A 27,845-nucleotide genomic window follows, 5' to 3' on the forward strand; every position below is an offset into this window, starting at 1 on the left:
ACAGCAGTTAGTCTACATTGCGTTTCGGCACGTTAAGTGAGCAGGGACATCCATGCTCATATTGTTTTTCGTTCCTGTTTTGGGTGTGCATGTGCATCATTGACATGTTCGTAGCAATACCCACATTTTAAACCAGCTTTTATAACAAGGTGTATTTTCAAGTACCGAGACTGTGATTTTTAACTCATGTTGACTTTTTGAGCGAACTATAAGGTATACATATTTTGTTGAAAAAATGTGTAATGCATGTGGATCAGTTGAAGGGATGCCATTGACAATTTTTACCCAGAGTACCATTTGTTCTAGAACTGACCCTGTCTACTACACTAGGAGACTGGCCCCTCTTTTACTAATATGAGAACCAGAGGTTTTAGAACTTTGATCTAGAGGAGTGGGCGACAACGGCTACGAGAGTGAGCGACAACGGCTACGACGACGTTGAAATGGGCTGCGATGGCAGGACCATCCCGAAGCGGCACGAGCTGGTGAAAGGGCCCAAGAAGGTGGAAAAGGTTGATAAAAATGCTGAATTAGTAGCCCGATGGCACTACTGTGCACTGAGTCAAGAAAAATTACGCAAACCAATGGTGGCCTGTGAGCTGGGCAGGCTTTACAACAAAGATGCAGTTATTGAGCATTTGCTGGCAAGTCTCCTGACAAAGCAGTGGTAGAGAGTGCTGCTCACATAAAGAGTATTAAGAATGTAATTGAACTGAACCTCAGTGATAATCCAGCTTGGAAAGGAGATAAAGGAAATGCAAAAGGTGACACATACGATGATCTCCAGGTTGCACACTTCATCTGCCCAGTGGTGGGCCTGGAAATGAATGGGAGACACAGATTTTGTGTTCTGCGAAGCTGTGGTTGTGTTTTCTCTGAGCGAGCACTGAGGGAAATTAAAACATGTTTGTCACAAGTGTGGCAGAGGTTTTCAAGAAGAGGATGTCATTTGGTTAAATGGCAGTAAGGAAGAAGTGGAGATGCTGAGGAAAAGAATGGAAGATCGAAGGCTGAAGGCGAAAGTAGGAAAGAAGTCGAAGAAATGCAAGGCATCAGAATGCATTTCCCAGCCAGATGCTGCAGAAGACTCTCCAGGGCCATCAGAAGCAAAGAGTAACAAGGTCTTTCCTGCCATTGAAAAAATCCAGTTTGTTTCCAGTAGCAAAAGTGAAGCGGGTCCCACACTCTGGAATTCGCTCCCTCCGGACCTCCGCCTTGAACCTTGCCATATCACATTCAAAAAGAAGCTAAAAACTTGGTTCTTTGCACAAGCATTCCCGGAAATCTAAGAGTCGGATGAATATATTACAATATCTATACAGACATTGACCCACCATCCCCCCCCCCCATACATATGTTTCTGAATAATTCATTAATGCAAGTTAACTAGATATGTTTATTTTCTATAACCTCTTCTAAGTTCCTTTTGCCCCTTTAAGTTATCTGTTATTTGTTCAATGTAAACCGCCCTACGAGGCGTCAGTTTTATTTCCTTGTAAACCGGTGTGATATGTATATTATACAGGAACATCGGTATATAAAAACTAAAAATAAATAAATAAATAAATTATTGATCAATCTAGGAAAGGCAAACTATGACATCCACAAAGATATGGAAAATAAGGCCTGATAAACTGCAGAATTTTGTAAACTTACTTGTTTTTCCTTTCCTTCCAATTTCTTTTTAGAGACTGTTGTGGGCACTATGAGCCTTCACCCATCAGCAGGGTTTTCTGCTTTTCTGTTCCTATGCCTAAAACATATGGGGGCGGATTTTAAAAGGAGCGCGAATAGCCTACTTTTGTTTGCGCTCCAGGCGCAAACAAAAGTACGCTGGATTTTAGTAGATACGCGCGGAGCCGCGCGTATCTGCTAAAAACCTGGATCGGCGCGCGCAAGGCTATGGATTTTGTATAGCCGGCGCGCGCCGAGCCGCACAGCCTACCCCCGTTCCCTCCAAGGCCGCTCCGAAATCGGAGCGGCCTCGGAGGGAACTTTCCTTTGCCCTCCCCTCACCTTCCCCTCCCTTCCCCTACCTAACCCACCCACCCGGCCCCTGTCTAAACCCCCCCCCTTACCTTTGTCGGGGGATTTACGCCTCCCAGAGGGAGGCGTAAATCCCCACGCGCCAGTGGGCCTCTTGCGCGCCGGGCCGCAACCTGGGGGCGGGTACGGAGGGCGCGGCCACGCTCCCAGACCGCCCCGGGCCGTAGCCACGCCCCCGTACCCGCCCCCAAAACGCTGCCAACACGCCCCCGAAATGCCGCGACGACCGGGCCCGCCCCCGACACGCCCCCCTCGGAGAACCCCGGGACTTACGCGAGTCCCGGGGCTCTGCGCGCGCCGGTAGGCCTATGTAAAATAGGCTTCCCGGCGCGCAGGGCCCTGCTCGCCTAAATCCGCCCGGTTTTGGGCGGATTTAGGCGAGCAGGGCTCTGAAAATCCGCCCCATGCTGAATATGAAATGCAATTCATGACAGGGAGCTGTGTCTCAGACATGCCCTAGAACATTTTTTTAAAATTTGTTATAAGGCAGTGAATGTAATAGACACAGTTTCAGAATTTAATCGTCGCACATTCTGTGTTCATAGCCAAATCAAGTTTTAGTGTACCAAGTCCCTTTGATTTTATATTTATACAAACCTTTTAAAAACCCCTAATAGTGAGTACCTCCCCCCACTCCGGGCAACATTCCTGGGCAGCTACAGCCACCAAGGGTTGTCCAAGGACTAGAGAGGTACTCCTTCCAAGATGCACCCTGAGTGCCAATCATTAGCCATCTGAGACCACCACGGTAGCAGCGGCTATTCTCCCTCGGTGCACCACCTCCATGTTATGCCCAGGCACAACTAGCCCCAAAAAAATAGGGATCTGAACCTAGATCTTTCCTCCACACAGCAATGCTCAGTGCTGCTGTCTGAGTCACAGGACCATTCCAACAAATTTAATTTTCAAGTCCCAAAGAAGTCTTAGTGATACTGTAAAATTAGTCAGGCACAGCATGAAAATACTTTTTTATTTTAGGGGAGATGGAGTGGAGGCTGCCAATTTCCCCCTATTGGGCTTCTAGCTCAATTAGAATTGGTTTCTATTAGGGATATGGCACCATGATTCTTTATGTTCCATTACCTGAGGTTTTTCCCCCCTCTTTTTAGATCTCCTGAGCCTAATGACTGCAGTGACTGTCATTGGCCAGGTCTCACAGGCTGCACCTCTCTCAAGGACCCAGCTGAATAGACCTTAAGTCCGGCCACTAGGTGTTGCTGTTCAGCAATGGAGATGACTCCCTTGCTCCTAAGGAAGGTGAATGTCGCCTCTGCAGCATCCCTAACTGGCCCAGGCAATGGAAGACCTAATCCAGAAATGTAGCCTAGATCCCTCCATGTAGCAGTTTAGAGCACTTGCCACTGAGCCGCGCCATAAAAATACCTTCAAATGATTTTATTTGCACAATGCACAGTATTTACTGATTTTTGTAACTACGTGTTCAATTTAGTCAGCACCTGTTGTCAAACTGCAAGTTAGAAGCTTTATTTTCAGGTTGGACATTGTTGGTGAGCCTCGAAGCGGTGTTTGAACATTGTACTTCATGTGTACTATTTCTATCCAGTTCAACCATGAATTTATATTTAACATAAAATATTAGACAGTATTCATACTAAAGCAAGCATGACCAAGAGCTTGATAAAACAATCTTCAATGAAACTTCAGGGTCAGTCCTTAAATGCTTTTCACAAGTTACATCTTTACTACTTTTTCTTCTTGCAATTAGAAATTCAGAACTGATCGTTCCATCCATGGGTAACATATCACATTCTCTAAACTGCTGATTATAAACACAGCATCATTTTTCGTTTCGTCTTTGGTGGTGACAGGGTTGTACACAGAGGGCTCATTTTCCCTTCTTACTGCAGTATCACAGATCCGACTTCTCTTCATCTTTACTTTTGCTTCCTCAGAACTAAAGACCCTTTGTGCTTCTTTCCATTTCTATTTATACCCTGCTCTACTGCCAAAGAACCCAGAGCAGCTTGTAACAATGAAAAAACACCCAAAATACCATCAAGTACATTTTATTTCTGTTTCCATTTGGGTCATGCCTTTCTACCAAAAAAGCTGTACTCAACAGCTATTACAATCATATACATCAAAATACTGTAAAACGTCATAATATCATATAAAATAGCATAAATCAATATTAACATATTAAAATATAAATAAACCAGCAAATCCATATTATTAAACACAAATCACCAACCTTCCCAACCTACCCCAATATCACAAACATCAGCAAACAGGGCATCGGCTTCAGCAGCCAAAACCAGGCCTCGAATCACAAGGAGCTCAAATTTCATGTTTTCCACTGGGTTCCTGTAGCTTCTTCCCTTTCAATAAGCTCCATGTGAACCTGCCTCCGACAATTGTCATTTTTAAAGGCCAGCACTTATGACATCACCAGAAGAGGGGCTACAGTTGTGGTTCCCACAGCTGCAGCTAAGAAGAAAGTGGCAAAGTCTCTGCAGGGAGAAGCAGCTGACTCCCCTAGTGTATCACAGTGCTCCAATTTCTTCTTCCCCTTTCTCCATTATCTCAGGCTTTCTAGGACTCTGATATTGTTTTTGCCTTCCCCAACTTCACTGGGGGGACCAGTGCATGCATTCACCACCCTTTCTGAGTTTCTCCGGATTCTAGCCCCTTCCAGCCATATATCACAACTGATGCTCAAGAACTTCCTTTCCACCAAACAGGTTCCTTCTCAATCAAAGAGAGAGGGCACATACGGTATATTATAAATACAGAATCCCCATGAGCATCTCCACTAGTGATTTTGGCCTACTGTTAGGCCCAAGCCATGTAGGTTAGAGCACTGAGTGACACACTGAACATGTGATTGTCATGGGGCTAAATATAAACATACATTCTGCATCCATAGGAACCCCCTCAAACCCTAAAAGAAAAGAACTAAGGCAACTCACCATACAAAAAAGATATTCTGGTTCTGATGACATCTCAGTAAAAGCAAAATAAATTCCCTCAGCTACCAGGCGCAATAGCCCTTCTTATGAAAACAGTAATTTACCACTAATGCATATCCTATTAAGAAAACACAACAAATAAGACTGATATAAATCTTTACATGCTAGCAAAATACCTCACCTCGGTCACACACACAAAACCAACCTTCAGCAAGTATGAAGAGACCACAAATTATAAATTTGGAGACAGAAACTAGAATGGAAATCCAAAAAAAAGCCACTCTGCATACAGTGCAAACCTGGAGAAATGGAAAGAGAAATATAGCACCTAACATAATCCCAGGATCTGCAATAATGCACACAAACTAATTCGCACAAAGTTACACCTGCATTATGGAACACACTCAAATAGTAGCAACCCAACCTATGAAAAGGCAACACTACAAATATTAAACCAGGGCCTAAACACCAATACACTTCCTATTGGGAAAACAGAAAAAGCCAAGCTGCTATAGATCTCCACACAGAAATAATTGTAAAGCTATACTAATAAATGTTACAAAACAGCTGATGAACAGAATAACATCCAACAATTAAACTCATAAAACTTATTAAAAATTGTCCAGGGGGGTCACGTGGGGTGATGTGCTGAGGAGGACGTGCTCTCCTTTAGCTCTGGGTGCCCTGCCCCCATATCTACCGGCATCACTCACCACTGGCAGTAAAACCGCGAATTAGGTTCCTGCGCCAAATCAGCTCACGTCAATTGTTCATTTTAGGAACAAATCTTCGCCTCCGATGGCCTCTAGAGGAGGAAAAAAGGAAAGGGAAAAAGACAAGGGGAAGGCTGCAGATCCCAAAATGGCGACAAGTGCCAGCAAGTCCAGGCTTTCAATGGGGATGCCACTCACTGAGGATATCTTAAAAGAGACTCTCGACCTCACATTAGAAGCTAAATTGGCCGGGATTGCCCAACAATTAAACGAGGTAAAGACCGTGTTGGTGGAAATCGGCCCGCGGATTGAAAACCTTGAAGGGAGAGTGGCAGGGCTGGAAGATCGGGTAGCCGCAAACGAAGGAACAATTGGTACGCACACAGCGGCTTTAAAAGAATGCCAAGATAAGCTGGATGATATTGAGAATAGGCTCCGGAGAGATAATTTGTGCTTTCTGGGCTTGCCAGAAGAACTTGATGAGAAAGACCTCGGGGCCTTCCTGGAAGAATGGCTCCCGGAGGCGGTCCGACTGGCGGAATTGCAGGGGGTAATGCGTGCTGAAAGGGCGCGCAGATTGGGGATACGCCGCCCATCAGACCTGAGGCCCAGAATTGCAATCTCAAAAATATTGAATTCAGCGGATAAACAGCATATATGGCTAGCCTACAGAAAATGCCCGGAGGTACTGTACCAAGGCCAAAAAATCTGCATTACCCAGGATTACTCCGTCCTGGTTTCGCAGCAGCACCGAAAGTTTTCCCCAGTGTGCTCCAAGCTGTTTGAGAAAAAGATGAAATTTGCCCTTCAGTTCCCCACTACCTTAAAAGTTTGGCAAGATGGCAAGATGCACAGCTTCACTGACCCGGAGGAAGCCCAGCAGTTTTTACAAACACCAGTTGCTTGAACCTCAGAAACTTATACCAGGAACTGGACAGGGAGGGCCACAGCTCTAGATTTTTAGACTTTTTTCTCTTTTCACAATGCGAAAATCCGCATGTCCCAAGGTACAGCTGACCTAACCACACTGGGTTACAGCTATTATGGCGGATCTCACGACCGGAGCATCAGTCATTCAGGGTGATAACGGTTGGACTGCGGTTCCTCCCCTTGACTGCCCGAGCATATGCAGGGATTCCAAGCTGAACATTCCAAAGGCGGAGAGTGTGACCCTGCACATACTGAGACCTGCAGCACTGGTTGGGGCTGGATCACCAGGAACATTGTGAGACTGGGCATATGCCACTTGGAGCGCTGGATAGCAGTTCCGGATGTTCGCGGGAGCGGGGCAACCAAGTGCCCTACGAGCGTGACCTCTCGACCTGTTCCTCCATACTCAGGGAAGGGACAGGACATATATATCAAGTTCAGATGGTTAGAGGGATAAAGGGGAAGGGGGGAAGGGATTGGGGTGGGGTAGGGGTAAGATAGGGTGGGCTGTTCAATGGAGTGGGGTATGGTGGTTGTATGTTATTGAATGTGCGAATGAATGTGAGATTGTGTGGGTGGCAGTGGGCGGTGGATGGACGCCTGGCTACTAGGACATGCCAGCATGATGGAACAGTACAGAGAACTGAGAGGGGGGAGAAGCTGGGACCTTCCTCCTCTAGGACACATTTCCTTGCTTCTAGGCAGTATCACCTTTCATCAACATTCTGATGACGAAGCTTGTGTCCTGGAATGTCCATGGGCTGGGATCGCCTATAAAACGTAAGAAAGTTTTAACTCACTTACGGGCCGATACAGTAAAAAACGCGGGAGAGCGGGCCTGCTCTCCCGGCGCACGCACAGGACACTCTCCTGTGCACGCGATACAGTAAGTTAATTTATTTAAATTAGGCCCGGCGGTGAAAAGAGGCGCTAGGGACACTAGCGCGTCCATAGCGCCTCTTTTTGGACAGGAGCGGTGGCTGTCAGCGGGTTTGACAGCCGACGCTCAATTTTGCCGGCGTCGGTTCTCGAGCCTGCTGACAGCCACAGGCTCGGAAACCGGATGCCGGCAAAATTGAGCGTCCCGTTTTTGGCCAGACAGCCGCGGGCCGAATTCAAATTTTATTTATTTATTTATTTATTTATTTACTTTTTTTACTCTTCGGGACCTCGGACTTAATATCGCTATGATATTAAGTCGGAGGGTGCACAGAAAAGCAGTTTTTACTAGAGATGTGAATGGCCCGCGCCATTTTTAAAGATGGCGCCGGCCATCCAGTGCTCCCTTCATGTGACAGGGGCTAGCCAATGGCATGGATACCCTGTCACATGGTAAGGGCAAAGGCCATTGGCGCCATTTTGATTAGTGGCAGCCGACGGCCCGAGAGCGGGAGATCGCTCCCGGGACCCCCACTGGACCACCAGGTACCTGTAAAATGTTTTTGGAGGGGTTGGGAGGGTGGGGGGAAGCAAAGGGATTAGTTTTAAAGGGTCGGGGTGGGTTTTTGTTTATCGGCTCGGGCGCAGCCGATAAAACCGCGATCGGGCCCAATGAAAAAAACCCACATGTGAATCGGAACCGGAATCGGAACCGATTCCGGTTCCGATTCACATCTCTAGTTTTTACTGTTTTTCTGTGCACTTTCCCGGTGCTGGAAAAAATTAGCGCCGACCCAAAGGTCGGCGCTAATTTCTGAAAGTAAAATGTGTGGCTTGGCTGCACATTTTTCTTTCTGAATCGCGCACACATACCTAATAGGGCCATCAACATGCATTTGCATGTTAAGGGCGTTATTAGGTGCCGCGGGTTGGACACGCGTTTTCCTCCCCTTACTGTATAAGGGGTAAGGGACTGTATCGGCCTGTATCGGACTGTATCGGACTGTATCAGCCTGTTAAAGAGGTTACATAGCGCCATAGTGTATCTTCAAGAAACTAATTTAAATGAGAAGGAAAACCTTAAGTTAACGCGTGATTGGGTAGGGGAGTGTGTATTTTTGCAGTGGCCTAATGCCGAAAGGCAGGGGTAGTGATCCTTATCAGTAAGCCCGCTGATTTTGTATTAGAGAAGTCAGTGGTAGACCCAGATGGCAGGTATGTGCTGGTGATAGGACAGTGGCAGGGAACATTGGTCACCATTTGTAATGTGTACACCCCTACCATAAATCCACAGCAATATCTTAAAGGGCTCCCAAATGTGGTACTGACTCACAGAATGGGCTTGCTCCTAATTGCAGGAGATCTCAATTGTGTGGCAGATGGAACCTTGGATAGATCCACAATGGGGGGGACCCCGCCCAGGAAGACAAGGGGAGGGGGTGGAATTTCTAACTAAACAGTTAGGGCTCCTGGACGTGTGAAGGACCCTTCACCCAACGGAGAAGGAATACACCTTCTACTCCCACCCACACGGTTCTTTTTCAAGAATTGATTATATACTAATGGCAGAAGAGGCTTTTCCCAGGGTTCAATGGGCAGACATAGAAACCCCAGTTATTTCAGATCATTCACCTGTTTCTCTGTCTTTTACTTTGGGAACGAGAAGACGGGGGCGGCCCTCTGGAGGTTCCCTCAGGATCTTAAAGGGGATAAAGATTTTCAACAATTCTTTCGAGATAAATGGTTGGATTATAAAGTACATAATGCTCAACATGTTGGGGATCCTCATCTGTTTTGGAAGGCTGGCAAGGCGGTATTTAGGGGTGAGATTATCAGTTACACTGGTGCCAGGTACAAACGCATAAATAGGGAAATTTTACATCTGGATTCCCTTACCAAACAGGCACGTCGTAAAACGATTCAAACCCCCTCAGATGACAACAAGAAATCATACTTTAGTGCCCTCAACCAATTAAACACTATGCTTCATATAAGTGCGGGGAAGGCGCTCCAAGTGGCCCAACATAATTACTTTAAATTTGGTAATAAAGAAGGACGGCCCTTAGCCAACTTGATCAGAGCGGCTAGACCCCAGACAATGATTTCTCACATGCGCACATGTCATGGACAACATGTGTCAAACACTACTGACATTTGCGAAGTGTTTCGCACCTTCTGTGATACCCTGTACAAAGCTGACCTGGAACCGCCTTCAGGTAGTGAGCAGGAGTTCCTCTCAGATATCCCACTGCCGAGCATCACCTCATCTCAGAGGGACTTCCTAAATCGCCCTATCCAATCATATGAGCTGGTACAAACCATTAATACAATGCCCTCTGGAAAATCGCCTGGGCCAGATGGGTTCTCATATGATTTTTACAAGATGCTCAGAGTCCATATAGCTGCTCCATTAACAGATTTTTATACCGAAGGCCTGACTAAGAATACCTTCCCAAAGGAATTTAACAGTGCCCACATCACAGTCTTACCCAAAGCCGGGAAGGATCTGGAAAAACCAAAATCTTACAGACCCATCTCACTCTTGAATAGTGATCTCAAAATCTTAGCTAAAATTCTAGCAGAACAGCTTAACCTGGTTCTTCCCCAATTAATATTGGCGCCACAAGTGGGATTTGTTAAGTGTCGCAAGGCCATGAGCCATATACTGAAATTGTTATCCGTCATGCGCTACTGCCAACAACAGGGTACCCTGGCGCTGGCTATCGGATTAGATTCTGAGAAGGCTTTCGACAGGGTACCATGGTCGTATATGTTCTCGGTGTTGCATAGGTATGACTTTGCAGGTGACTTTACACAATATATTCAGTTGTTATATGGTATGCCCACCTCACAAATTATAGTCAACGGTACCTGCTCTGAAGCAGTTTCCATCCAGTGAGGGGTTCACCAGAGCTGCCCTATGTCCCCACTTCTATATATCCTCACAATTGACCCACTATTACGGAAAATTATGGCTGACAAGGAGGTGCGGGGGTTTGAGAGAGCAGAACAAATGTTTAAAGTGCGGCATTTGCCGATGATGTCCTTGTGTTTTTGACAAGTCCCAGCACAACCCTGGCCCCACTGTTGTCCCTGCAGGAGAGGTTTGGATTATTTGTGGGGCTTAAAATTAATAGAGAAAAATCAGAGGCCATTTACATCACGAATAATGTTCAATTGAACTGGAAGGGTGAATTCCCATTGCGGTGGGCTACTAAAGAAATTAAATATTTAGGGGTAAAAATCTCAGCCTCCCTATATTCCACCTACCAAATAAATATTCACCCCAAACTAATTAAAATGGCAGTCAATCAAGAAAAATAAACTTAAAAAGCCATCTTTACTTGCCCTTTCCAGCAACTCTCCTACTCCTTTCCCTTGCAGGCCAGTAGCACACACCAGAGACAGCATTAGTTGCTGAACCTCTTTCCTCACAGTCCTCTTCCTTAGGACCCATAACCAGTCTCACACACACACATACACCAATTAGTCCCCACAACCAGTCTCTGTATCACACACACCAGTAACTTCCCTGACCAGTCTTTCTTCCTCACACACACCAGTCACCTCCCTAACCAGTCTCCCTCACACACACACAGACCAGTCACCTTTCTAAGTCTCTGTCTCTCACATACCATTCACCTCCCTAACCAGTCTCTCTCTCACACACCTCCCTGACCAGTCTCTGTCTCTCATACATACACCAGTCACCTTCCTGACCAGTCTGTCTCTCACACACTCACACCAGTCACCTTCCTGACTAGTCTCTATCACACACATACCAGTCATGTCCCTGACCAGTCTATCTCTCTCTCTCTCGCTCTCTCTTTCTCACAGAAACACATCACCTTCCTGACCAATCTCTCTCTCAATTACATAAATGTTCTCTCACATACAAGCTCTCAATCACACACAAATGATCTCTCTCCCTCTGGCTCACTCTCACTCATGACCCCTCTCCTCCCCAGTACAAATGGCAGGTGCAGTAGCCTCCTTTTCCAGCCTCTGCAGCCCAAGAACAAAAAATCCCATCAGCTGTGGGAGCTAACTCTGTTCTTTCCCCCATCGCTGATCATCGGATGTGCTTCACTTGGGAACTTTTGATTTACAATCACCCTGAGATTTCATTCATTAGTTGGGGTGGGGACAGGCTCCAAGGTATGCGCACAAGCTTTCTCCTCTCATGCACACTCAACACACTCACATGTTCACTTTCATGCTCATTTTCTCAGACCTGCCTGCTCATATTCCTCACATTCTCCCACACATACACTCCCTCTCCCTACCAGTGGCAGCAATTTCTTCCTTTGGGCATCCTGGCAGCCATGAAACTCCTCCTCCATCTTCTTCAGGCCATGCTTTCTTTGTCTTCTACTTCTGCTATGGGCTATTGGATGCCCCCTTCTTTCTGCCCCACCGGCCAATCAGAGGCTTTCTCCCTACTCCCACTGGCAGGAAGAAGGGAGGCTTCTGATTGGCTCACGGGGGCAGGAAAAAGGGAGGAGGATTCTGATTGGACCACAGGGCAGGAAAAAGGGAGGAAGCTTCTGATTGGCCCATGGGGCATGAAGAAGGGAGGAGGCTTCCCATTGGCCTGTGGGGGCAGGAAAAGGGAGAAGTGAAGCACAACTGGGGCAGTGGGACACCGGGAGCCATGACACGACACACTGGTTGAGAATCGCTGCCTTAGAAGAAAGGAAATTATCAGGCGTTGTCAGCGTTAGACGGAGGCTGGTTTAAGCACCGGGGAAATTAACAGACAAGTGAATACCTTTTTGCTTTTTGATAAAAGAAAAATGCATATGGATAAACCCTGAGGAAGACATTGGATGTCGAAACGTGTGCAAGTCGGGATTATTTAAAGCTAAGTACAAATCATTTCATTTCTGACGGTTTGGAGTATTAATAGTAGTGTCTTTACACGAAGAAAACACGGACATAAGATAAATAAAAAATAAAAAAAGAATAAAGGAGGAAATTTACTGATGCCTATCTCTAAAAACGTTTTTTAAAACAATACGTTTGAAATAAAAATATGGAGGTTGGAGGGTGTGTTGATGATTAAAACGACAAGGCACCGAGGTGTGGTTGCCGGATAATAAATATATGAAACCATCCCCGTCCTTCTAAAAAAAATTTTTTCCGGTGTAGAATCCAGTTCCAGAGCTGGATTTTGAGTAAGACTTCAGCAAACACCTTAGATAAACATTAGAACCAAGTGACGATTTGGTTAAGTATTAGTTATACACTTGGTGGGAATCTCTGTTTTGGAATAATTTTTTTTAAAGGCTACCAGACTAAAGGTGCTCAACTGAGGGAGGAACCCATTGGTCTCACCTCAGGAGTACATGTGGTGTGATAAACTTCTCCTTTTCTTCTTCTTTTTTACTACAGGCAAGCCCCGATAGGGAAATGCATGTCCACCATCTGCTGGAGATGGAGAATACTGGCGGGCTGATGTCGGTGCATTGCTACATATCCATGACATCAGCTTTTACTCCGTCTTCATCTGCTGTTAGATATGCATAACCCACTTATGGGGTCTGACCTGCTTGACTGTGGAGGAAGAAGGATTTTTTCCAGTCGCAGTATTCTTATGGATCATTCAGGCCAAAAAATCTCTGTGCATCTAAGAAGAGTTTGGGAAAGTGGAAGAATACCCTCTGGAGGAGAGAGAAAAAACTTGAGGCTCCCCATAGGGTTTTCTACCAAGGAAATCCAGAACAGGGGAGGTTTGGAGATTTCAGAGTGAAGCAGTAGACCACAGGGATTTGGAAGGGGAGATCTGTGAGGGATAGGAGGACCCATTCCGCTGCACCTTGACGGGAAGAAAGGGGACCTCTAAGAAAGGACAAAGGGATCACGGACAGATCAGTTTGTATTTTATTTATTGATGTGGGTGTGGATGTAAAAAGAAGAAAATGTACCTGGTGCCAGCTAATTATCCTTGAACAAGTTGAACAGTAAACATATTATTTTGGAACACCCTACTCATGTGTCTAGCCTGTTTACTGGCCATCTCCAGTACAGAGACTAAGAGTTTGACCATACACTCACAGAAAGAGACTGTTATACTACGCCTAGGGTCCTGGAAGTTTATCCTCCCTCCTTTCTGAGAATCCATGCTAGGGTTTTGTAGGACTCTGCAAGGACTGAGCCCTGGTACTAAGTGTGCCTCGACTGTCATAGCAACTTCTAGAAAAGGGGGCTGCATAACAATAAAGACAGAGAATTTAAACTTTATTTTTTTCACAGTTATGGATTTTTTTTTTTAAGGACACATACATTTCATAAAACACAAAATGAATGTGTGCACACCTCATGTGAACCACAGGAAGAGCAGTAGCACACATTGTCCTTCCATCTGTCCTCTGCTGAAATGACTGACTAAAGAGCAGTCAACTGCATAACCAAAAGCCCAAGGAGGTCTTCTAAAATGACAATCAAGTCAAGTGACAACCCGCCAAATCTGGTTTTAGCAAATAAAAGATTAGGTAATTACTGATTGAATGTTTCTTATCCAAGGCCCAAACAACCACCTCTCCCCAGCCCCACTCAGTGATCCTACCAGGTTGTTGGGAAAGATAATAAAGCAGGGTCATTGTGGTTGAGAATGACTGACTAGATTTATTGACTGGGTTTTGCATTTTCCAGAACATGCTCTTCTTCTGCCAGCTAAAGCTCCTTTAGAAAATGCAGCCCTCAGTATAGCTGTCTGAAAACCATTACTCTCAAGAAAGTGGTTCAGGCTGGCTCATTTTTATTACCCCATACATATGGGGTTCGCTGTTTGCCTACCTATCCTGTTTCTCATCAATGCATTTACTTCATGTGTAATGGTTTTTATTTCATCAAATAAATGATGCCAGTGTGACATAGCACTCATCTTCAGCTGGAGTGCTGTGCCTTAAAAAACAATCAGACTGTTCAGTTTTTCAGTGTTATCAGTTTTTATCACGCTATGCACTTCACACACTGAATGTTCTGAGGAAGAGGTAGGTGGGTGGGGGACATTTACTAAAAGCCTATGCCTTAGTCACAAAACAGGAGAATGGCTTTGCAGAAAGAGACAAATGGTTCACAGAAAATTAATGTTACTTTTGTTGCTAAGTTCAAAGAGTTTTCATTTTCTTCTGAAAGAAGAAAGGGCCAAAATGCTGGCAAGGCAGCACAGACCTGGGTAAATAGCTAGCATCAAGGGCCTGAGTCACTTTCTCCCTTTCTGAAGAAAAGCAGAGTAAATCAGGCCCCAAATGGCAATGATTATTCATGCATTCACTTGAAGGTCATTATGTTATACAATGATGATAGATCATGCAGAGAAATATATAGCACTCTTAATTCAATTAGCATTGAAACAGAATTCCTCCATTAAGGGTCTTATTTACTAAGCAATTTTCCCATAAACACAAAATGGGAAAAAAACATTTAGTAAATACGGCCATAAGTTACTTAAAGGGGAAGTTCCATTAAATAAAAACATCAGATACTTTGATAATTTTCTGATGGTTTGACAAAAAAATTACATTTTAAAGAGCAATGAAATGGGGCGCAAGGATGCTCCTCCCCCTTCATTTTCAATAGCCCGAAATATTTGCAGGTAATGTCACAGAATTGAAGAAGACACATAGGAATAGAATGCCTGGTCTCCCGTGATTCTAAGGCCATGGGAAGGCTTACAAAATCTATCCCTTTCTGAGGAATTTCTTCTGCCCCAGAATTACCACAGGAGACCGGGGAGGGGTGGGGGCCAGATGTAAGTGGCAGGGGTGATCTGTATATCTTCCTCCCTTTCCCCTACTCCATACCAATCTGGACTGCTTCCTCTTACTGTATAGCCTGGGGGCTGGTTTGTCGTGCTTTGAACTGCAAAATACTAATATATCCTCCAAGGATCAAAGTATGGCACTGTGGCCTTGGACTGCATAGGAACTGGAAGCAACCCAATGCACTGCATCTTGATTTCTGTACTCTACCAAGCCCAGATTGGCATAAGAGTTGGGGAGGGGGGGGAGAGGATTGACAGTGAGGAAGGGGATCAGAGGGAGTGTGGCGTGAAGAGGGAATTGGAGGACATGCATGTGTGTGTGTTAGGATTCTGAGAGGATGCGGGGGTGAAAAGGAGGGAAGTTGTATGTGTGGCATTTGAAAGAGGATTGGAGGATGTGTGTGAGGGAATTGGGGAGATCTGGGGGGGTGTTATTAGAGCTCTGTTGTTAAAGCTGAGAGTAGCAGTCTGTTATTAACGGAGTTGCTGGAGATAGCAATATGTTATTATTTCGAATAGTTGTGGGTGGATCCTTGGACCAGTGGCAGGTGACCACGGCCTAGGGGGAGATCCCGAGAGGGACCACTGGTCAGGCTTAGTGTAGGAGACAGACACACACTAGTTCTTTTATTAGACAATATATTAAACCACCAGAGGTGGCAGTAGTGAGCTGGAAGCGCCCGGCTGGGCTGTAGTCCCTCAGGTATTGGAACAGCGATCCCAAGATGGCTGAGCTGTAGAGAAACTAAGAAAGTGAGTAGATAGGATATGCAGAGTTCTGGAACAAGTCCTTGATGATAACACTCACACCATAGTCTCTTGAGGCAGCCCAGGACTTGGAATGCAGTAGGCCCTCGAGGAGCGAGTACCTGGTCCCAGGGAAAGCTCTGAGAGATAGATGGAAACTCACTAATGTTGTAAGCAGCGATGATGTCTTAGCAGAAGTGGTATTCAGGAGCTGGTCCGGGACGTGGGCCCTCCAGGAGTGAGTACCGGTTCCGGACTGCGACCTGTAAAGAAAAAGAGAGAGCGAGGTCCCCGAGGAGCGGGTACCTCTAGTGAAGTCCGAGGAGGCAGAGTAGCTAGGGTTGTGGAGAGTGAATCCCATCCGCAGCGACCTAGAGGAAGCTAGGTAAACCTATCCCTTGCTAATTCGTCTTGTTAGCAAAAACTGAGACCTTAAATATCTGGAACTGATGACCTCATCTCAGGGGGACGCCCCTGAGGTTCGCACCAACGCCGGTACATCAGTTGGGCCGCGCGCGCGCCCTTAGGCATCTGGTCAACATGGCAGCTTGCAGCGTCGAGCCAGTCCGGAAATGCCGGAGGATGATGGCCTGGAGACACCGCAGCAGCTAGCCTTCCATCAACCCCGGAGGGAGTCGCCAACGAGGTAAGGTGGGCGGAGCAGAGACGTCAGAAAGTGACGGACACAACAGTACCCCCTTCAAAGGGCGATCTCCTCTTCGGGTACCAGGCTTGGGTTTTGAATGATGCGCGAGATGGAATTGACGAAGCATCTCTTTATCCAAGATATTGGTCTGAGGCTCCCAAGAGTGTATTTCGGGGCCGAAACCTTCCCATCTTAGAAGGTATTCAAAAATCTTGCCTCTTTTACAAACATCCAGTATCTCTTTGATTTTGATCTCTAAGTCGTCTTTTGCATTGATGACAGGTGGATCTTGAGATATGGGAGACAATTCGCTAAGTATCGATGGCGACAATCCAGTACATATTGCTGGATGAGAGAATTGATGGCATTGCCAGCGGATACGGACTGAGTAGTTGCCAAGAGTATCTTCTTTGGGTCTATTATGTGCTGTGGCTCATCAGGAACATCCTCCGAATGGAAGGAGTGTGACAGAGTATCTGCTCTGGTGTTTCGATCTCCAGGACGGAACTTATGCACAAAATCGAAACGATTGAAAAATAAAGACCATCTGGCCTGACTGTAATTTAGCCTGGTTGTGCGTGGCGAAGATACTCTAGGTTTTTATGATCTGTGAATACGGTTATTTGATGTTGAGCGCCTTCGAGCCAAGACCGCCATTCCTCGGCTGGAGAAAATCTTCTAGAGAAGAACGAACAGGGACATAAGGCTTTCGAGTCTCCTGTTTGGTTCAACACAGCCCCTACACCCTCATCTGAAGCATCGACTTCTACAATAAATGGCTTGTTGGAGTCTGGATGCCGTAAGCATGGTTCTGTGGAGAAGGCAGCCTTTAATTTCTCGATCGCGGAAATGGCCTCCACTGACCAATTTGAGACGTTAGCACCCTTGCAGGTCATCGCAGTCAAGGGTACAGTTAAAGAAGAATAGTTCTTTATGAAGCTTCAATAGTAGTTGGTGAACCCCAGGAATCTCTTTAAAGCCTTCAGGTTGGTAGGTTGGGACCAATTCTTGATATTTTCAAGTTTGTGAGGGTCCATTTGGAAGCCCTTCTTTGACACTAGGTAGCCTAGAAAAGGCACTGAGTCTTTGTGAAATTCACACTTAGTGAGTTTGGCGTACAGCCGATGTTCATGGAGACAGTGAAGTACTTGCTTGACATCTGCAATGTGGGTGTCCAAATCCTGGGAGAAGATTAAAATGTCATCCAGGAATACCACAACATTCTTGTACAGTAGATCCCGCAAGATGTCATTCATCATATTTTGGAAAATGGTGGGTGCATTGCACAACCCGAACAGCATCACAAGATACTCGAAGTGGCCATCTCGCGTATTGAAGGCCGTTTTCCATTCATCGCCACTCCGAATGCGAATGAGGTTGTAGGCCCCCTTCAGGTCAAGCTTTGAAAATATCTTGGCCCCCTGCAGCCGGTCAAACAGCTCCGAGATTAACGGCAAGGGGTAACGGTCTTTGATCGTGATCTCATTTAGACCTCAGTAATCGATACATGGTTGTAAGGTACCGTCCTTCTTCCCCACGAAGAAAAAGCCTGCACCGGCTGGCGACTTAGATGGTCAAATAAAGCCCTTCTGGAGATTTTCTTCAATGTATTCCGACATAGCTTTATTCTCAAGAGCTGAGAGAGGGTACACCCATCCTTTCGGTGGTTCAGTATTGGGCTTCAGTCTTATGGCACAATCATAAGACCTATGTGGAGGAAGAATATCAGCCGCCTCTTTGGAGAATACATCCCCATAGGATGCGTATTGGGGCGGCAGTCCTGGCATCACTGGAGTAGAAGGCATGCAAACAACAGGCGATATCTCCTTAAGGCATCTCCCATAGCATTCTGGGCCCCAGCGGGAAAGATCCAGGGAGGCCCAGTCAAATTGGGGTTGGTGCACTTGCAGCCAGGGTAACCCCAGGATGATAGGATGTATAGTCTTTTCCAGTACAAAGAAGGAGATTGATTCCGTATGGAATGCTCCGGTGCAAAGTGTAACTGGTCCGGTTTCGCAAGTCACGTTACCCAGTAAGGGTTCTCCATGAACGTCGGTATATAAAAACTAATAAATAAATAAATAAATACATATTGAAAAGCACTGGTCCAATACAGATCCCTGAGGCACTCCACTGTTTACCCTTATCCACTGGGAAAATTGACCATTTAATCCTTCTCTCTGTTTCCTGTCTTTTAACCAGTTTGTAATCCACGAAAGGACATCGCCTCCTATCCCATGACTTTTTAGTTTTCTTAGAAGCCTCTCATGAGGGACTTTGTCAAATGCTTTCTGGAAATCCAAGTACACTACAGCTGTAGTACCGGTTCACCTTTATCCACATGTTTATTAACCCCTTCAAAAAAACGAAGCAGATTTTTTAGGCAGGAATTCCCTTGGGTAAATCCATGTTGACTGTGTTCCATTAAACCATGTTTTTCTATATGCTCTACGATTTTGATCTTTAGAATAGTTTTCACTATTTTTCCTGGCACTGAAGTCAGGCTGTTGCGCCCAGTCGCAGATGGCTGCGACCTTTGCTGCTCACCTCATTTTGCCCAGTAGCTCCGATTCTGGCTAAGATGTTTGTTTGGCTCCAAGGGGACGAGTGGAAAATGGCCTTTAATACTCGCGATGGCCACTTCGAGTATTTAGTCATGCCATTTGACCTGTGCAACGCCCTGGCCGTTTTTCAAAATATGATGAATGACATCCTGCGAGACTTGCTATACCAGTGTGTGTTCATATATTTGGATGACATCCTCATCCTTTCCAGTGATGTCCAGAGCCATCAAGCAGATATCATCAAAGTCTTGCAAAGGCTGCAGGATAATCGTTTATATGCCAAGCTCGAGAAGTGTGCATTCCACCAGGAGTCTGTTCCCTTCCTAGGATACATCATGTCCAACAAAGGCTTCCAAATGGATCCCCAGAACACAAAAAGCATTCAAGACTGGCCTCAGCTTACCGGTATTAAAGCTCTCTGTCACTTCCTGCGCTTCACTAATTATTATTGCACATTCATCAAGTATTACTCGACCTTAACAGTGCCACTTACTGCCATGACTAAAAAAAGAGCCAACCCATCAAAGTGGTCTCCGGATGCCGTCTCTGCCTTTCAAGCTCTCAAGAAGGTATTCCTCAAGAAGCCTTGTTTACGTCATCCTGACCCTCATCGGCCATTCATCGTCGAGGTCGACACCTCTGATGTCGGCATAGGGGCCGTGCTCAGTCAGCACAGTGATACACATACTTTTCATCCCTGCTCATTTTTCTCAAGACACTTTTCGCCAGCCGAGAGAAATTATGGCATCGGCGACAAAGAGTTGCTCACTATCAAGCTTGCATTCGAAGAATGGCGTCCCTGGCTAGAAGATGCTCAACACCAGATAACAGTGTTCACTGATCACAAGAACCTGGAATATTTACGTCATGCACAGAGACTCAACCATCGTCAAGCTCGATGGTCATTATTCTTCAACCGATTTGATTTCTTGCTCAAATACCGTCCTGCTGATAAAAACGACCGGGCAGACACCCTCTCACACTCCTTTATACCTGAAGATGTCCCTGAGGCACCCCGTCACATCATCAACCCAGAGAAGATAGTTCTGGCTGCTACCCATTCTGTTCCAGCAGGTAAAACAGTGGTTCCTCAAAATCTGCAGAAGAAACTTCTGAACCGGGCTCATGACTCCCGGTTAGCCGGTCATCCTGGACAGGCCCATACGCTTGCTACCCTTCAACGCTTTTCTTGGTAGCCGTCTATGAAAAAGGACATCTAAGCGTACATTGAATCCTGCGCTACCTGTGCCAGACAAAAGCTTCCTGCCAGTCGCCCTTGGAGTCTCCTACAGCCATTACCAATTCCAGATGAACCATGGACGCGCATAACAACCAATTTCTTCGTTAATTTACCACCTTCAAGCGGGAACAATACTATATGGGTCACAGTGGACCAATTCTCAAAAATGGCACACTTTGTAGCTTTACCCGGACTACCATCTGCCCCAGAACCTGCCAAACTGTTCATATGGCATATATTCCACCTGCAAGGGATGCCTATGCAGATCGATTCCGACAGAGGTGTTCAATTCACTGCAAAATTCTGGAGGGCGCTGTGTAGTAAATTTGACATTGCATTAGACCTGACATCAGTGTACCACTCCCAATCAAATGGGCAAACAGAGAGAATGAATCGGACTCTCAAACAGTTCATTTGGGCCTACGTCAACACTAGGCAGAGTGACTGGGCAGAACCTTTACCCTAGGCTGAATTTGCCTTCAACTCTCATCCTGCTTCTGCCACTGGATCCACTCCATTTCAGATTGTATATGGTCGCCAACCATTGCCACCACTTCCAATACCTTTGTCAGGTACATCACCAGCGGCTCAGGCTACAGCTGAAGAGATTCACCAACTCTGGACTCAAACCAAGGACCTTCTGCATAAAGCAGGACAACGGGCCAAAAAGCAATACGACACGCAACACAGAGCAGCACCCCAGTTTGAGCCAGGAGACAAGGTATGGCTCAGTATCAAGTCCCTCCACCTCAAGCTGCCTTCAGTCAGATTTGCTCCACGCTACATTGGTCCCTTCTCTGACTTCGCCGCCTAGGTCCCTTGACCTATAGTCTGAAGTTACCATCATCCATGAAAATATACAATGCTTTCCATGTTTCACTGCTGAAGTCTCTCATCCTCTCAGAATTCTCTTGCAAAACTCCAGACCACAGCCTCTGGATGCTGAAGAGGACATGGTATACAAAGTGGATGATATCTTGGACATACATAAGAGAGGAAAGCATTGGGAATACCTAATTTCATGGGAAGGATATGGCCCTGAAGAAAACAGCTGGGAACCTGCTGTCAACATCCTAGACAAAGACATATTACATCGTTTCCATCTAACTCACCCAAGGAAGCCGAAACCCCCTGGGAGGGACCCTAAGAAGGGGGGTACTGTTGCGCCCGGTCACAGATGGCTGTGACCTTTGCTGCTCACCTCATTTTGCCCAGTGGCTCCGATTCTGGCTAAGATGGCTACCTCTGCCTTTGCACGCCGACCTACCTGGCGTTCCCGGGACGGCGTGGGCGATCCCGGTCGCCATCTCGAATCTGGTGTGACCTAGGGCACGCACGTGCGCGCCTGCCTCCTTCTTGTGCACGTCATGGCAGGAACAGCGGGGACGTCCCCTCCGCATGATGTCACTGCCTACATGTATTTAAGCCTACCAGACTTTCCTACCTATGAGTTAGCAAGGATTCCATCTTGCTTAATTCCTGTACTCTGATACGCTTTGCATTGCTGTTCCTGCATTCCTGACTGAGTGCCTCAGGTACCTGCTCCTCGGGTGCCTTGCTGCACTCAGGGCTATCTGCTCCTTGGAGGGCCTCTTCTGCCTGTCTCACCTTCACCAGGTAAGTGAGTTCTCCTGCGTCGGGTCTCCGCTGCTGCTACTACGAATTCTCTACTACACAGTGAGTACAAGACCTACTCTACATCACCTCGTCTGTCTTGCTGTGGATCCTTGGGTTACCCCACTCTGTGGACCACTACCGGATCCACGCTGTCTTGTGCCAGTTGCCAACACCTACCTCCGGCCTACCCCACGCTGCGGACCACTACCGGAGCTACAACACACAGGGTATACTAGAAGCAAGTACTTTCTGGGTTACCCCGCTCTGCGGACCATTACCGGATTCATGCTGTGTTGTACCAGTTACCCACATCTGCCTCCGGCCTATCCCGCACTGCAGACCACTACCAGAGTTAACACACACAAGGTCTATCAAGAAGCAAGGATTCCCCGGGTTACCCTGCCCTGCGGACTACTACCGGAGAATCTTTCCCAGGTCTACTATTTCCAGGATTGAGTTACAAACCCGCTCATCGGGTTTCTCTTTGCTGTATAATAAATATTCTGTGACTCCTGTGTCCATCACTGCTGAGACCCCGTCTGTCATGGAGTCCCCACAGGGCTCCTCTCTGTGGGTGGAGTCAGCTCTCTCCACAACCCAAGGGCCCACAAACCAAGTTAAAACATAACACAGGCTCACTGGTCTATAGTTTCCCGGATCGCCCCTGGAGCCCTTTTTAAATATTGGGGTTACATTGGCCACCCTCCAGTCTTCAGGTACAATGGATGATTTTAATGATAGTTACAAATTTTAACAAATAGATCAGAAATTTCATTTTTTAGTTCCTTCAGTACCCTAGGATGCATACCATTCCGGTCCAGGTGATTTGCTACTCTTTAGTTTGTCAATCTGGCCTACTACATCTTCCAGGATCACAGTGATTTGGTTCAGTTCATCTGACTCATCACCCTTGAAAACCATATCTGAAACTGGTATCTCCCCAATATCCTCATTAGTAAACACGGAAGCAAAGAATTCATTTAGTCTTTCTGCAATGGCCTTATCTTCCCTAAGAGCCCCATCGTATTTGGTGGCAGGTCTGAATAAATACGATGGACCTCCATTGAATTGAAAAGTTTATTGAAAACATCCATAACATGAGTATCCAGAGATCTTTCTTAGCAGTGCCCGTGAGTCAACCTGAGGAGCGCTGTGTCTAGTGAGTCAACCCAAGAAGTCCCTGAGGCAGCGGCTCGTGAAACGTGTTCACATCGGACTCGGACTCTTATCTCTGGAACTTGATCAGTTCAAGAACAAGGGAAGTACTGTTCTTTGATGTTTTATGAAAAAAGTTTAAAGCACAAGAAAAATTGCAAAACTATATTAGTGGACCGATGATTATAAAAGACCTTTAGCGGTGAAAACACAAGTCTATGCTTGTTAAACCGTGGGTGTTATGAGAGTCCCAAAATTAAATTGTGATGAAATATTACAATAATAAAAATACTAAATGTCTATAGCACCAACAACATAAAGAAAAAAATGTTTGCGATACGTGATTTCATTAGGTAATTGAAATCTCCCATTATTATTGCACTGCCAAATTGGTTAGCTTCCCTGATTTCTCTTAGCATTTCATCATCTGTCTGACCATTTTGTCCAGGTGGATGGTAGTATACTCCTATCACTATATTCTTACCCAACACACATGGGATTTCTACCCATATACATTCTACTATAGATTACTTGAGGGAGACATGAGAGGGAGGCTGTGTGAGGTGTCTTGGGAGAAGGGGAAAGTGCATGATGGGGTCTTTTGAGAGAGTACAGAGTCTTGTCCTTCAATCATGGGTAGGGGGCCTATTTCTGGCTGATTCACCCTGGGCCCCCCACTCCTCTGAGCTCATCCCTAGTGGATCCTAGCTCACTAGCAGCTGAAGAGTGGCACAGGCCCTCAGGGGGTCTGTCAATAGTCAAAGAAGAGAGGGAGAGACCCAACGTAAGTCAGAGTGCGTATAAGTAAGAGAGAATGTAAGAAAGAGGGCCAGTAAAAGTGAGAGTGTATGTGTGGGAGACAGCGAGACCATGTATGAAATAGAGTATGTGAGTTGTGTGTGAGAGAGTATGTGTAAAAGAGCGAGAGTGTATGTGTATGAGAAAGTGAGAGCATGTATGAGAGAGCATGCATGTGTGTGTGAGAGAGCATGTATGAGAGTGATTTTATTATTTGGTGTTTTATGAGGAATGGTGATTCTATTTTTCCTTTATTGCACTGCATACAGAGTCTGGTTTGTAGCGGTCTCCAGTTCAAGTTTTGTCTGTATATTTTTATTTATACTTTCTGATAACTTTATTGTGTATTTGGTGAGGGTCTGTCTGTGTTCTGCATGTGTGACTGAGGTGAGGAATTCTGCTAGTGTTAGGTTGACTGACGAGAATGTGGACCCCTTGCCCGAGGCGGAGTTGGCGCAACCTGAGAGGGCGAACCCCACAGGTCCCCACCGTCAGGAGGTGAGGCCGGGCAGTTGCAGGGGCCGGCTGGAGCTTCGCAATTACCAACCCCGTTCCCCACAGGTTGAGCCTTTGGGTGCAGGGGCCGGCTGGTCTTGGGTGGGCCCCTGTGAAGTCGACGGGGTAGTAGCCAGGAAATCCGTCCAAAGTCAGTCCAATATCAGAAGCCAGAGGGTCGCCGATAGCCAGTCCAGAGTCAGAAGCCAGAGAGTCATTGATAGCCAGTCCGAGGTCAAAGCCAGAGGAATTACCAAAAGCCAGTCCGAAGTCAGAAACCAGGGGATCCGTCTGCAGGAACCAGGATGGGAGCAGGAACAGGATTTGGAAGGCAGGAATAGGACACAGAAGGCAGGAGCAGGAACCAAGGCACCAACGAAGCACAGAAGACTCCATGAAGGAGAAGCAGACTCATTGCTAAGTCAAGGAACAGAAAGAGGAAGTTCCCAGAAGTAGTCCCAGGCTCCTAATGTCATCCAGGGGGCTGGGCTGCATCTAATCGTAGCTGGCCCTTTAAGAATCGGTAGGAGGTACGGCCAAGCGCCTAGGAAGGGCCGGACCGGGAGCAGGCTGCAGATGGTGTCAGCTTGCTGCCTGATGCTGTGACGAGGGGAATGGAAGTCATCCCTCCTGCTGCAGAGTGCGGTGCAAGTTCGGCGGCAGGAGCTGCAAGAGAGGAGGAGGCCAGATGCGTGCAGCGGGGGCGTCTCCCTGCCCCCGCACGAGCCCCGTCAGCTGTTCCGGTACCGGAGATGGAGGTGAGGGGGGCCGGCTGCGGCCACCCGTGGCCAGAGCGCCTAACAACTAGCATATACTTTCTGTGTAGGGATCTATAGCAGCTTGTTCTGTTTTCCTAATAGGAGGTGCATTCGTGTTTTAGGGCACGGTGTAAGATCTGCAGTGTTGTCTTTTCAAAGGTAGGATTCAGTGCTGGCAGTTGGTGCTGTTTTGGTATGGGAGGTTTTCTATATATATGGATTTTTCACTCCTCCCACGAACATCCCACCCCTTTCCCCCTGAGTTGTGTGTATTTGTGTGTGTAAATGGAAGCCTGACTAGGTTTTGTGTGTGTGTGTGTGAATGGGAACCTGCCTGGGTTGTTTGTGTGTGTGTGTGTGCGTGTCAATAGGATTCTGCCTGCATTGTGTATATGAAGAAATTTTGTGCTTCCCCACTAATCCAAGACAAGCTCAGGGTGCCTTGAAATCAAAAGATTTCAGGTGGAGAGTGGGGAATTTTTCCATCCTTATTAGTTTTAATTATTGGGTGTCTGATGTATATGCCATTTTGAAATTGTTGGGTTAGTGCCTGTTCTCGCCCTCGCTCCACCCTCTCTACCTTAGTGGCAACTCCTTTCGGGTCTGACGGACAGATGCTGCCACGGCTTCTCCTCGCCATTCTTCCTGGAATCCCTGGGCTGGCATGACGCTGCGGATCCGCCATGTTCCTGATGATGTAAGGGTGCGCGCGCTCCAGAGTTTGTACCAGCAAGGGCGTGAACCTCAGGGGCGTCCCCCCGTAGTGACGTCATCCGCTTCCACCTTAAAAGGTCTTTGCTTGCGACTACGAATCGAGTTAGCAAGGGGAATTCTTTCTCCGCTGCTCTGCCTCCACAACCTTACCTAGGGGTACCCGCTCCTCGGGGGCCCGCTCTCTCTTCTTGATTTCAGATTGCTAAGACGGGATCCGGTACTCGCTCCTCAAGGGCCTACGTCCCTGAATGCTCAGAAGACTCCTTACTACCTGGAAGCGATCACAGACGTGAATACTGTGAGTTCTATTACAGATAGGAACCGGTACTCGCTCCACAAGGGCCTATGTTCCTAAAACCCTCCAAAGACTCTCTTCTATTCCAGAAGCCATCTCATACACAGATATTGTGAGTTCTCATTCCAGACTGCATATAGGAACCAGCACTCGCCTACGGCTCCTGTTCCTGAATATACTGAAGACTCTCTGTTGCATAGAAGCCATTACAGATATCTACAATTGTGAGTGTATCATCTACTACTGGTTATGTATCCAGCATACCCTGGCTACTCACTACCTATAGTCTCTCTCTAAAGCTCAGCAACCCAGAAACCGCAATTCCAGTATCTGAAGGACTTCAACCCTGCTGGGCACATCAGCTCACTGCTGCCACCTCTGGTGGTTCTACTTCCTGTCTAATAAAGAACTATCTGTGTTTGTCTCCATACTCCAGCCTAGCCAGTGGTCCCTCTCAGGATATCCTCCTGGGGGCACTGTCATCTGCCATCGGCACAGGGATTCACCAATTTACTTTAAGTGTTCATTCCTTTCACTACTAGAGCGGTATTATATGACTGCCACTCTGTGGGAAGCCAACCCACCACAGATCATCCCTCACCTACCCCATAACTGCGACATCCTACTTACAGCCCTCAATCAATTAGGCTTTAGCCCGATCGTTAAAGGTCCCACGCACAAAGCGGGACACACATTAGACCTGATTTTTCTCAACGATGGTCTATCCTCGACCATCATCCCAACTTGCGTCCCTGTCCCGTGGTCATACCATCACATTATCTCTACCGAACTTCAAATTAATGACCAGCTTCGTCCTGTCTACCCGTCAACCACAATACAATACAGGAAACCTTGCCCCACAGACCTACTTAGCAACCTGCTCACCAAAGAGCTTGACCGCCTTGATCTCACGGAAGCTCCTTCAGCTATCAACTCATGGTTCAAGATAACAAGCGAGGTTGCAGATCAATCCTGCCCCACCATCACTAAATCCTTGAAACCACCTCAAGCTAATAGACATCCGTGGTATACTCCGGAACTTAAAATCCTCAAACAAGAACTTCGGAAAAAAGAACTCAGATCGCGCAAGTGTCCTTCCACCATCACAACGTTAAATTACAAAGCCCACCTCAATACATACAGGATGGCCATCCTCAAAGCCAAAAAAGACTTCTATGCAAAAAAAATTCACAACTTCTCATTCGGCCCCAAAGCCTTATTCTCATTTGTAACATCTCTTACAAAACCTTCGCCACCTATCATCCCTGACGAGCAAGCATCCAACAAAGCCACGGAACTAGCCAGCTACTTTGATAAGAAGATAACCAACCTCCTGAAGCCTATCTCTACCTTACAGCCGACAACACTGCCCTCTAGCTCCTCAACACTTACCAGGAATTTCAACTTAACATCCTTCAAGACCCCATCTTCAATGGAAATTGAAATCATACTCAAAAAGCTCAAACCTTCCTCTCACCCGTTGGATGCAATACCCTCCAACCTTCTACTCTCCATTCCAAACACCATTTCTAAAGCATTAGCAAACATCA

At 46.5% G+C, this 27,845-nt stretch overlaps 2 protein-coding genes across 4 annotated transcripts in view; one reads left to right on the plus strand and one right to left on the minus strand.

Moving 5' to 3' along the window:
* Positions 1-27,845, minus strand: part of PYGB (glycogen phosphorylase B) — a 346,630-nt gene that overhangs the window by 300,027 nt on the left and 18,758 nt on the right. The window lies entirely within an intron of this gene.
* LOC115088451 (replication termination factor 2-like) lies at positions 437-3,244 on the plus strand. The gene is given in 4 exon segments (XM_029596731.1): positions 437-642; positions 645-900; positions 902-1,176; positions 3,156-3,244. Coding segments are annotated over 4 exon segments (819 nt in total). The 5' UTR covers positions 437-443.

Source organism: Rhinatrema bivittatum, chromosome 3, assembly GCF_901001135.1.
Source record: "Rhinatrema bivittatum chromosome 3, aRhiBiv1.1, whole genome shotgun sequence".
Taxonomy (NCBI): Eukaryota; Metazoa; Chordata; class Amphibia; order Gymnophiona; family Rhinatrematidae; genus Rhinatrema; species Rhinatrema bivittatum.